The following is an 11872-nucleotide window of genomic DNA, read 5'->3' as shown; positions in this document are numbered from 1 at the left end:
CCATGTGAAGTTACATCCATTTAATAACCTTTTTGCTTTAGGAGAATTGTGATGGTAGCCTTGACCCACATGAACAGAAGAATGAGGTTTCCCCATTCACTCTCAATGAAAAGCTTTTCTGTTGATATGTGTTAAATGGCCACAAGTAGCTGTAACACTTAGAGGTCACCCTTAAGAGCCTCTAAATTAAAGACGAAGATAGATGCAGTTGTCACTGGAAAAACGTATGGCAGAGGAACCATACAAGGCACAGACATAGGCACAAACACACAAACTCCCACATTCCAGAGCTAGCAAACTATAGCAACACAAAATGATGTGGTTTTTCGGTTGGTTCCATTTTTTGGTTGCTTTGTTTATTCCTTTGCTGTTGTTTTTTTGAGGGGGAAGGGGTGGGGATTTTTTAATCATGCCTCTTGCTTTTTTACTTACATTTGAGCTTGGTGAACGTATGGCTTCAGCTGTTGTATAATTTAACCAGCCAAGACGTTCTGTACAGGACAACTGACATGTTAATTTTGTATCCTTTAGGAAACAAAAAGCATTGCAGTTATGGTTTTCTCCTCCACGCCTGTACTACCAAATGCCTTGGTCAATAAACAAGGCCCACGCTCCTTGGCACCATTAAGCACAACGCATACATTCAATTACATCGAATATCTCACAGCAAAAAGTGACTTGATACATAGTTAGCAGAGTTAAAATGAAGTAAACTAGAGCACAGACTAGTGGCTCTGAAGTATCAGTAGGACCTTACTGGCAACCTGATAGGCCACAGGGAGGAGAAACCCCAACAAACCAGCAACGTCCTCACATAGCTCACAAGCTGTCATTGCAACAAAAGAACTCAAGAGCCATTTTCATTAATTAATATATTTTCTGCATTATAGTTAACATATGTACTTTCTTTGTGTCATCCTTATTTCGTTAAGTATTGATATTTTGTTATATTCAGACATGAGTACACTTTCAAAGTCTTTTGCAATAAATATCATAAAATAATAGAGATTCACATAATAAATATTCTTTACAATAAAAAAAGTTTTAACAGACTTTTGTCTTAAAAATAGTTGGGATTCAACTTTGTGTTTTATACATAAAATATACAAAAAAGGACCACAATTTGTGGCTAAGGCAATAAAACAGGGACAGAATAAAATTATAAGAGTACAGAGCAGAGCTAAATTCACTAAACCAGAGGATCACAAGAAACCTTAAGGATTCAAGAACATTTAGGTGACTCAATGACACCTGAAGGCTGTTTGGATACATGAACACCACCAACTGTAATATCAACTGATACTGATAGGCTATAAAAACAGGAGGAGGAGGGTGGAGTGAGCAATATCCTTCAAAGGTTTGACAGCATAAGAAACAAATGAGCATGTCACAGCCATAATGTCTCCAATGTGAAGATCTACATAGTGTAGCAAAAACTGAAGTTACACTGAAAATGTAAAAGGGAAAAAAAAGGAGGCAGGGCAACTCTCATGACTGAGAATGCTCCACAAGTTAAGACAAAAAGAGAGGAGGCAGACAAAAAGGGGGAAAAAAACCAAAAAGAAAGCAGGCTGCTTATAGAAGAGTCAGGCCTTTCATTTGGTAAAGGCTTTATTTTACATCCCTCTCCAGAAAGAACACACAGAAAACATTATTTCACAATCCAGCTCACTCAGGAAAGTTACTCTTCCTTGGTACCCAGGGGGTTAAGGGGGGAAAAAATTGCTGAGAATGAAAAACATCTTTGGGAAGATATTCACAGAGCAAGAAGCTTCCAGAGCCCAGTGAGCCCTCACTGTCTCTCTCAGGAGTGGTTCCATTACAAACTCGAAAGACCCTGCCCAAGTGAGTGGCAGATGCAGGTACCAGGTCCACACTTACCAACGAGCAGCAATGACTATGTGTAACACTCCATGCTCAGGCAAGTCAATAGGAAGAGGGGAGCAAAGATGCAAAGGGAAGAGCTTGTGTATTTGAAGTTGAGGAGACAGTAAGTGAAGGAACAGCTCCCCCAAAATGAGGCGGGCGGGGGGATGGAAAGAAGGAAAAATCAGCTACAACCTGAAAAACTGCAGTTGGAGGAAGTAACCCTCCCTCCAAAAATCATGAGGGCTTGCCCTGACCCCGGGAGGGGCAGCTCTCCAGTTTACAATAGACTGTGTTGGAGTTCTTGCATCGGCAACCCGGACGATTGACGCGGTCGTAACACCTTCGACAGAGTTTTAGACATCCTTTTGCTGGAGGGTAGCACAGCAAGCAAGGCAGGAACAAGGACATCACTCCCATGCACAGGTACCTAGAACAGCAGTGTGACTGGGAACAAGAGCAGGGATTATCCGCGTAAGAGTCCCCTTCATCGTCGTTGGAACAGTGGTAGAAGATCCCTTTGACCAAACACATGCAGGTGCCGTACTCCACCATGCTCTCTGCGGAGCACAAGCACTGCCTGTTGCAGGCCAGGCAGGAGGGAAGAGCTCTCGGGGCCGTGCACTCCCCACACTTGCACTTCCCACACTGTTCGCAGATAAACTTGTGCTGCGTCAAGTCCTCTTTCAAAGGACCCTTCAGATCATCTACAATCAGAGACAACTGCTTGGGCTGCGTCCGGATTGTCCGATCGGATCTGTGGCCTGAGCCCGGCCGGGATGGAGGTGACCGTCCCAGGAGACCCTGCTCTGAGGAAGCACTGCTGTTGCTCCCAGAGCTGGCTGCGCTGCCCGTGCTGGTGGATCTGCTCAAGACGGGAGCCCTCGCGTTATGCTGATGGGCCACATGCCCCACATGGCTGGGTCTGTGTTCGTAATTATTATTCACATTAATTGGTATAATTTCATGAGTCCTTTCATGCTTCTCTTGCCTTGGTGCTGTCCGAGGACCAGATTTCTTCACCACTGATGGACCTTCGGTATATTCATTGCTGCCCCTGATTGCCTTGATCTGGTCCAGTGACAAGATGGTTGTTGGCTGGCTCTCTCTGTCATAGTCCAACCGTTGCCGGCTGTCCAAGGAGGGCTGCTGAATCACCACTAGTGAACCACCAGTGCCATGTTGACTTTGGGGCTCCATCTGTAGCGATCTTTACTTCTGGCATTCAGTGGGAACCTGGCATGCATCTGAAATCCTACAAGAGTAACAAGACAGAAGGTATAAATAAACATTGCTTGTGTACATATACACACAGACACACAAGCTCAAGGGCAAAAGAAGAATAAGGAGTGGGATAGTCTTTGAAAGCAGAAATGATACGGCAAACCACAAATTGCCCCAGACACCTGGTACTGATCTCTTTCAGCAGGGGATTACAGTAACACTGAGCAACTGGCCAAAGTCCAGTACTGGGGAGAGTCTGGCTATGGCATCACAGACAAGGAATGCAAAGGAGACCCCATGCCATTAAAAAAAAATTAAAATATTAAGAATTCCCACTATTGACCTGCATGTGTACTTGGCAAGCCATGGAAAGTGCTTCTTGCCTGCCACTGAGCTCAGCATCTAACTGGCAACAGCAGTTCTGAACACCCCCAAAACTAAGCTGAAACCAAGCAAAGGCATCAGCAGGTTCACGTCCTGTGTGGCAAAGAACATGCACAATTCTCAACTCTGCTGCCTGAATCTGCAGCATCAGACAGCTCAACAGATCTGCTCGCTGGTACATTCGGACAGGCTCCTTTTGAAGTGACGTATAAGCATGACACAGCCTCGGACTCGGCACTGACAAGTGGCCAAGACCTTTTCTCTAAGAAAGTAATTTAGCAGACAACTCTAACGTGCTCCTTATAGAAATTAAAGCAATGCTGCAAACAGCCCATTTGCAGGTATTTTCCAACCACAGGCCAGGGTGTGCAAGAAGAAAAGGCTGGGTGTCAGTCAAAAAGTACTTAAGGGTTCACAAGAACAGATGAGACAAAAAAACCCAGCAAAAACCAACCTCAAAACACAATCTGAGAACAAAGCCATTTTCACAAGACAAGGCAGACTAAAAGCTTCTCGAGTAAATAGATAAAGCATCTTCCAGTCTGTCTTTCAAATCTAGGTTACACGTTTTCATTCCGCCTGGCTATCAACACGAGGATTGCAAAGCTGACTGAGAAAGCTGCAGTGACAGTTCTGTACTGACCTTAAAAATGCAGAACAGCATCTAACTGCCACATTTATTCAGAGAGCCAAGAAAATAAACTGCTTTTCTCTACTGACAGCCAGGGAAAAGCTCTTTCTCATTCTCCTCAACATGTCATACATGTTTACCTGAAAAAGGAAAAGAGAAGTGCTATCAAGCATTTCTAAACCTCATCCAATAACCATAAGAAACAGCCTCTCTTGCTGATCCAAACCTCAGCCAGCACAGAGCTGTTCCCACTCGAGAGAAAAAAGGACCAGTAGGGTGGAAACCCAGGGACGGACAAGTAGCAGAAAAGGTTCTTGTAGCAGGTAGTCTACATCTTTATCACTCTGACCGCTAATAAATGCAAAGCGCCAGCTTCTGCCAGCACACGAAATCTTTGTGCTCATCCAGCAAAGATTTTGTTTCACATTTAATATCATCTGTGTGGGCTTAATCCTTTAGATTTAGGGGGAATAAAAGAAAAAAATATTCCAAACCCAAATACGTTCACTTCTCATTCACCGCACAGAACAAGCTGCCTTCCTCACAAGCGCTGAATACAAATGCACGACGGACCAAGGGTGAATGAATGTGAAAAGATAAAGATTTACAGCTGTACCAGGCGGGAGCTGGGCTCCCCGGGGGATGAAAAATAATATCCCAAGAAAATGTGAAAGACATCCAGTGCCATCTTTGGGGAGAAAGCGCAACATCAACACAGCGAGCAGACTGACACGACCAGCTGCAGAACGGGGAGAGAGCGGCACCGTCGAACAAACCCCTGCAAAGCAGTTTTAAGCTGGTTCACTCCCCCTCCCTCATCCGAAAATAAAATAAAATGAAATAAAATAAAATAACATACAGCAGAGACGGCGAGACCTCAGCATTCTGCACCCAGCGCAGGCACAGTTCAAGGTGTCAGCGCTGCCTCCCCACATCTCGGCGATCCCCTCCTTTCCCCACACCAGCTCGGACACGCCGCTAGCCACCCCTACCGTGTCCTCCCTCCCCGCTTCGCACCGTTCCCCGCCCCGGGCTGCCCCAGCGCGGCGGCCTCTGTGCCCGGAGCGGGGCCAAGCGCGGAGCAGGGCACGAAGCTGACGGAGAGGAAGGAAGAGGAAAGGAGAGAAAAAAAAAAAAAAAAAAAAAGTTATGAATGAAAACAAGGACTTTTTTTTTTTTTTTTTTCCTCCGCTTCTCCCCAACTAGCAGGGGGAGGGCAGAGCCCGCGGCCGGCGCTGCCTCCGGAGGGCGGACTCAGCGGCATTTAAAGCGGCAGCGCCCGGCCCCACCGGCCACTGCAGCGCCGGGGATTCCCCTGCAGCCGCAGCTCACCCCGCGGCCCCCCTACTCCAGCGAATAAGCCGTTTGGATTTGTGGGGGGGTTTAGTTTTATCCCCCCCACCCCTCCTTTCCGTGGCCTCGCTCGCTTTCAGCCTGCGGCCGTGCCCATAGTGCGGCTGAGCGGGCGGCGGGGTCGGGCACGGTGCCTCCGGCGGCACCTGCTCGCCGCTGTCGGGCCGGGGCTGCGCTCGGCTCGGCTCCGCTCCAGTGTGAAAAGCACGACGAGTTCCCCAACTTACCGATTTCCGAGAGGTCACTAGTGACGGAAAATCCGCTCGGCGGAGAGCCGCGGCTCGGAGGGGCAGGAGGCTGCAGTCCCGGCTCCTCGCCCTCCCAGCCCCGCGGGGTTGGGGGGGAGGCAGGCGGGCTGCGCTCCTCGTCTCTGCAAAGCCCTCGGCAGATCTTCCACGTCCTACTCGGCGAGCGGAGGGAAATCCAGCTCTGCTGCCCTCCTCAGCCCTTCTCTCTCGGGGGTCAGCATGCAGCGGGCCGCCGGCCCTTCGCTCCCTCCTCCGCAAAGCCAGACCCCGCCGTGCCCGCGGGATGCCGAGGGAACGACCGCTGTCCTTCAGCGGCAAGTCTCTGGGTCCCCAGGTGACGGCACACAAATAAAGCCCTTTCTGCAAACGGTTCTGTATCTCGATCTAGCGTTAAGGCAGCTGCAGGCTGCCGCAGGATCAGGATCTGCAGCGCGGGGCTTCACTCCTGAACGTCTCCAGTAAGAGGCGGGGAAGGCTGGGCTCCTGCTCGGGTTGTTATTTCCCTCCTCTGACGGGAGCAGTCCCGGGCGATCCCTTCACGATGGGCTGAGATGGGGGGGTCAGAGGGGGCGGTGAGTGCACAGCGGGGTCCTGGGTCCGGCGCTGGGCTTCACCGCGTGGTCCTTGCCGCAAGTCCCTTCTGGCAACGTGCAACCACAACCCCTAGTGCAAGAGAGTTTTGGTTGTTGAAAGAAATCACGAAGAGGCACTTGCTTTCGCGGCGCACCTCAGCAAGCTGCAAACGAAGCTGGAGGCTGAGCGTAATGGCTCTGCGAGCTCCCTGCGAACTGCCATGTGCTTGCTGTTGCTGTTGCAGGACTGATTGACAGGCTGGGAGCGCGGTCAGCACGTCAGGCTGAAAAACGGCGATATGAAGCAGCCCTGCACACAAAAGTCTTGCACCAAAAGTCTCCTGGAGCTTCCTCGATATTTCGAGAGGATCAAACAAGGCTCCGGCACGCAAGCGAGATCCCCGCGTTAAGCAAGACAAGCAATTACCGAACTGGAAGTTTTCTAATTGCCAGCAAATCCTGACTGGTTTAAGGCTGCTCACCCGGGAAACCCAGAGACACGGCTCTCCTGCCCGCTCCTCAGCCAGCCGCTCGCTCCCCAGCAGCCCAGCCTGCAGAGCGGAGGGACGGGAAGCAGCTTTCCCGCACCTCCCAGGCTAACCCAGATCACCCCTAAACCGTTTACCCTCCCAGCGGCACCTGATCCCGGCGAGGGCTCTGTATGCGTGCGTGTGTAAGAAGCAGCGAGCACGGCGCTTACCTAACGCCAAGGTGAACTCCTCCTTCCCGAGGCACATTGGCGGCCCCAGCGCGGAGTCCAGCCCGGGCAGTGTAAGCAGGCCCCCTCTCTCTCCTCGCTGTCCCGCCGCCGTTGCGGAGTGACTCCGGCCGCGCCCCGCCGCCTTTCAGCCGCGCAAGCCCCCGCCCGCCCTGCTCTGGGGCCGCGCCCCCGTGATGTCAATGTGTCACTCCGCGGGCGACCCTGAAATCCCGGAGTGGATCTTTCCCCCCCCCCCCCCCCCAACTATTTCCTCCCCGCCGAAGACAAGCACAACCAACAGGTCACGGCCGCTCTTCGCCGAGGCCGGTTCCGCCGGACGAGCGCCGCCGCGGGGGCCCCGCGGCGGCGCTCGTCCGGCGGAACCGGCCTCGGCGAAGAGCGGCTGGCTCCGGACCGCAGCAGCTGCGGCCGGTAGAGGGAGCGCGGAGGAATCGCGGCGGTTTGTGGCCTAGTGAGAGTAGTCCCCGCCTGGGGAGCTGCAGGTAGAAGGTTGTGGTGGAAAGGAGGAGTTTACTTCTAGGTAGCGGTTGAAATGGTCGTTTAGGTTGTTGGATCTTTAAGGATCGTTGAGGTCCAACTGTTCATGCGGCGCTGCCAACTCTGACTTTAAAACGTGTCCCTCGGCACCACAGCTACACAACTTTTAAGTAATCCAGGGATGGTGAAGCCACCGCTGCCCCCCTGGGCAGCCTGGTGCAGGGCTTGATGAGCCTTTCAGTGAAGAAATTGTTGCTAACACCCAACCTAAAACTTCCCTGGTGCAATTGGAGACCTTTCGCTTTCATCCTATTGCATGCTACCTAGGAGAAAAAAAGATCGACACCCATGGCACTAAAGCCTCCTTTTAGGTAGTAGTAGGGAGTGAGAAGGTCTCACCTTAGCCTCCTTTTCTCCAGCCTGAACAACACCCAATCTCTTAGCTTTCCTTCACAAGAGAGGTGCTCCAGCTGTCTGATCTTTTTTGTGCCCTCCTCTGCCCCTGCTCCAACAGGTCCATGTCCTTCTTGTGCTGAGCAGCACAGCGATGGACCCAGCACTGCAGCTGAGGTCCACTGGAGCCAAGGAGCAGAATCACCTCCCTTGACCTGCTGTCCATGTTTCTTGTGATACAGCCCATTAGAGAGGAAACAGCTCTTGCTACCTTTTCACAGACAGTACTGCAGCACTGATAAATACACAGCTTACCCCTTACCCAAGTTGTCTTTCTCTCATGCCTTTCCATCATGAGCTTCACAAGGTTCCATCTGAAGTTCATTACTGCATTTCTGCCATGGTGCTGAAGAGATCACAGTGATGGTTTGGTTGGGGGTTTCTTTCTTTCTTTCTTTGTTTCTTTCTTTCTTTCTTTGTTTCTTTCTTTCTTTGATTTGTTTTCCTTTTATTTTTCCTTTTTTGAAAGTTATTGAGGTGTTTTAAAAGGCAACTAACAAACCATGGAAAAAAAATATGTGAAAAGAAATCCAAGTTCTGGTAATTATTTCACAACAACAGCTGAGACTTCTAGCGCTTGCCTCAACATCGCTGTAGACCCGAGTTTATCCGAAACAGTTTAACTGGCTTTTCACAATCTCTTTCACAAAAATCATATTCTCCCACCGTTTGCACCCCACCACCATGTGGCATGGTCTGTCCACCCAGATCATAGTATCATTCAGGGTTGGAAGGGACCACAAGGATCATCTAGTTCCAACCCCCCTGCCATAGGCAGGGACACCCCACACTAGATCAGGCTGGACAGAGCCTCATCCAGCCTGGGCTTAAACACCTCCAGGGATGGGGCCTCGACCACCTCCGTGGACAACCCATTCCAGGGCTTCACCACTCTCATGGTGAAGAACTTCTTCCTCATGTCCAGTCTGAATCTCCCCACCTCCAGCTTCATTCCATTCCCCCTAGTCCTATAACTACCTGAGATCCTGAGAAGTCCTTCCCCAGCCTTCCTGTAGGCCCCCTTCAGATACTGGAAGGCCACAATTAGGTCACCCCAGAGCCTTCTCTTCTCCAGACTGAACAGATCACACTCATGGATGTAGTGTAGTAATTTTTCATTAAGCTTGGAAAGAAAATACCCACACTGCCTTCTTTAAAATTTCCATTGTCCTACAAAGACTTCAACCAAGTAGTTCTCTATGAAATAAAATCTTAATGCATTAAAGGTTATATACTATCACTAATGCTTCTAGGTTTGCAATTAACAGACTGCTGATACAGACAAACTATAAATACTCTCTTCCAATTACAGAGGCTCAAGTGCCAAACAACAGCATAAAAATCCTTTGCATGACCATTAAAATGTCCCAATCCATCATTTATCTTGCTGGAGGAACTGGGAAAGGTGATTGCTCACCAAAAGCATTCTCAGACGTACTGTGAGCACAAAGCACAAAAACTTCTTTCCCGAGAGGATGCTGGAGCACTGGCACAGGATGCTCAGAGAGGCTGGGGAGTTTCCTTCTCTGGAGGCTTTCAAAACCTGTCTGGACCTGATCCTAGGAAACCTGCTTTAGCAGGGGGTTTGGACTAGATGATCTCCAGGGGTCCCTTCCAACCCCCATAATTCTGTGATTTTCTATGAAATCCAACTGATAACATTTGAATATTGCAGTTCATATTAACAAAAGTTTCTACCAAACCCCCAAATTACTGAGAAAACCAATAAAAATGAGTCCTGCAGAGCAGGGCCCAGCAGTACAAATCTACTTCCTGCTATATTTTGGATTTCTTTCACAAAACAGCTCTGTGGTGGATAACGGCAAGGCAAAAGACCCAGCGTTTATGCAGCTGTGCTACACCTGCAGTGATTCCTGCAGTGATTCTTGCAGCAATATTGATGTCAGCTGCAGTGAGTTGTAGGTGAGCTGTAGGCAAATGGTGGGTAACAGAGCCTTTTCAGTTTTTTGGGTCTCTGGCTGCAAATCCTCACACTTAGCAACTGACTGTCTTCTCACAGAAGCCCGTATGTATTTTCCCTAGGATACTGCTGTAAAAACGTCACTCAACACCTTCTACTTCACATCTCTAAAACCAGTGCTACCTTGAAAAAATTCCCAACAAACTATGGCAAGCGTAAAAGCTTGATTTTAGGAATACAATACTCGGCTTAACTAGGTTAGTAAAATAACCCAGAATACTGGCAGCAGTTTACTATCACTTGGCACCCGAATTAACACCTCACTGAAACAAGGGAAAACCCTACAGCTATGTCAGAAGGCTCTCAACAGACTCCAGCAAACATGCCTGTGTGTCACGCAAGTCATCTCATCAGATTTTTCTTGGAAATGGTAGCAGCCAGCAGCTCTTGTTAGAAAAGGGGGAGCTAAATATCTGGAAGAGGACTGGCACACCTTATGACTACATCCTGGCACAACCTTCATTTGAGGATTGACACACAGACAGGAACCCAATGCAACCAAGTTATTTTCCATCTCCAAACCGTCATCTAAAGTTGTCAGAGGAAGAGACAGGCATCAAGTCAAGAGAGACCAACCCTCGATGCCAAAGTTAATCTTTCCGACAAGCCTCCCAGAGTTAGGTTCGAGAGACTGAACAATGGCCAAGAGTTGTGATTCAGTTTCTGCTTCCACTTTGAGGATCACGTACTATAGATAATCTCTGCCTTCTACAGTCATACACTGCTTCTCCCTCAGCAAGCTTTGGCGTGCCAAAAGGCATGTTGTACAGAATAAAAGCAAAGTCCATCACTGGGTTTTGTTGGTTTTTATCCCCTCCTAATTCACACCCAGAAGCAGCGTTCATCTCCAGGTCACTTGATTGACCTTTATAGGGAGTAAGTGTGAACTGGATAAAAGGTGATCCTCCTGCTGTCAGTAACAATTAACACTTCTTCCATGTTGCATCCCACCTGGGAATACCATTGTATTTCCCCCTAAGCAGCATTTCCTAGCCCCTGCTAAGGCACAGATCCCAGCTGAGAAGGAGGCCAGCTTGCATGGGGCTTTGAGCAACTTGGACTAGTGGAAAGGGTCTTTGCCCACAGCAGCAGGGTTGGAACTAGATCATTCTGAAGGTCCCTTCCAGCCTGAACCATTCTATGATTCTATGATCGATGAGGTGGCTTAGTCTGTGAAAAGCAAGAACTAACCTATCTATCAGCAGAGTATCATTTCAGACAGAAGAGATGACAAACAGCCTGTACTTGAAGCATTTCATACTTACTGTTCCCATCTCTCATGTCCTGTGGTGACACCCATCTTGAGCCAGTATGGCTTTAAGGAAACTCAGCAGATAAAGTGTTTACCTTTATGCAAGTTATTTGTCAGTTAGTAACCAGTTTTCACAGCATTTCTGAAGTTACAGAGGAATTCATAAGCAATTAAAGACAGACCACATATTAATATTTATAATGAAATTACAACCAAAATTGTTGTGCCAGTCTCACCAGGAGAATGTGTAACTCATGTGTTTCCCCCACCAGCTGTGCAGTGATAACCTTGCAGAGGTGGCTGTTGGGAGAAACAACTGGACCCCGCAGCTCCTGAGCTCGGACCTTGTGCTAGGTGGAACTTTGTTGGTGTTTGGAGAGTCATGACCTGCCGCATGCTCAGAGAACCTCAGAAACTCGCAGTGCAAGGAAACAGTGTGCGCCTGGTAGGATAACACCAGTACGAGTGAATTTTTAACACACTAGTAGGCCTATATGTATACATTAAACCCCCCCAACCAAACCAACAAAATCTTACATTAGCTATTAATAATTGCTGTGATAATCAGTGTTGTGGACAGTTTATCAGCTCATTGAAAATCTTGGTGGTCCTGACTTAAGCAGTTGGCACATAAGATGAAATAAAGCTTTTCCAGACCATGGGTGATGTGGTGAAGGCTTACCCTGAGAGGTAGAGTGAATCATTTCAGG

At 48.8% G+C, this 11872-nt stretch overlaps 1 protein-coding gene across 4 annotated transcripts; it reads right to left on the bottom strand.

Annotated features, from left to right (window-relative positions):
- Window positions 1–1593: 1593 nt before the first annotated feature.
- On the bottom strand, window positions 1594–7107 carry SPRY1 (sprouty RTK signaling antagonist 1). Of its 4 annotated transcripts, XM_068153992.1 has the most exons (5): window positions 6979–7107; window positions 5686–6369; window positions 4965–5199; window positions 4118–4245; window positions 1594–3121 (listed from the first exon to the last, which is right to left on the bottom strand). In XM_068153992.1, exon 5 carries the CDS (start codon window positions 3064–3066, stop codon window positions 2104–2106), a length of 963 nt encoding a protein of 320 aa, XP_068010093.1. In that variant the 5' UTR covers window positions 3067–3121; window positions 4118–4245; window positions 4965–5199; window positions 5686–6369; window positions 6979–7107; the 3' UTR covers window positions 1594–2103. The 4 variants fall into 4 exon arrangements, with proteins under 4 accessions (XP_068010093.1, XP_068010096.1, XP_068010095.1 ...); XM_068153995.1 differs by lacking the exon at window positions 4118–4245; XM_068153994.1 differs by lacking the exon at window positions 4965–5199.
- Between the last annotated feature and the right edge of the window lie 4765 nt (window positions 7108–11872).

Source organism: Melanerpes formicivorus, unplaced genomic scaffold, assembly GCF_026170545.1.
Source record: "Melanerpes formicivorus ecotype bairdi unplaced genomic scaffold, bMelFor1.0.p_v2 SCAF_27, whole genome shotgun sequence".
NCBI lineage: Eukaryota > Metazoa > Chordata > Aves > Piciformes > Picidae > Melanerpes > Melanerpes formicivorus.
This window is presented reverse-complemented; position numbering and strand designations above follow the sequence as displayed.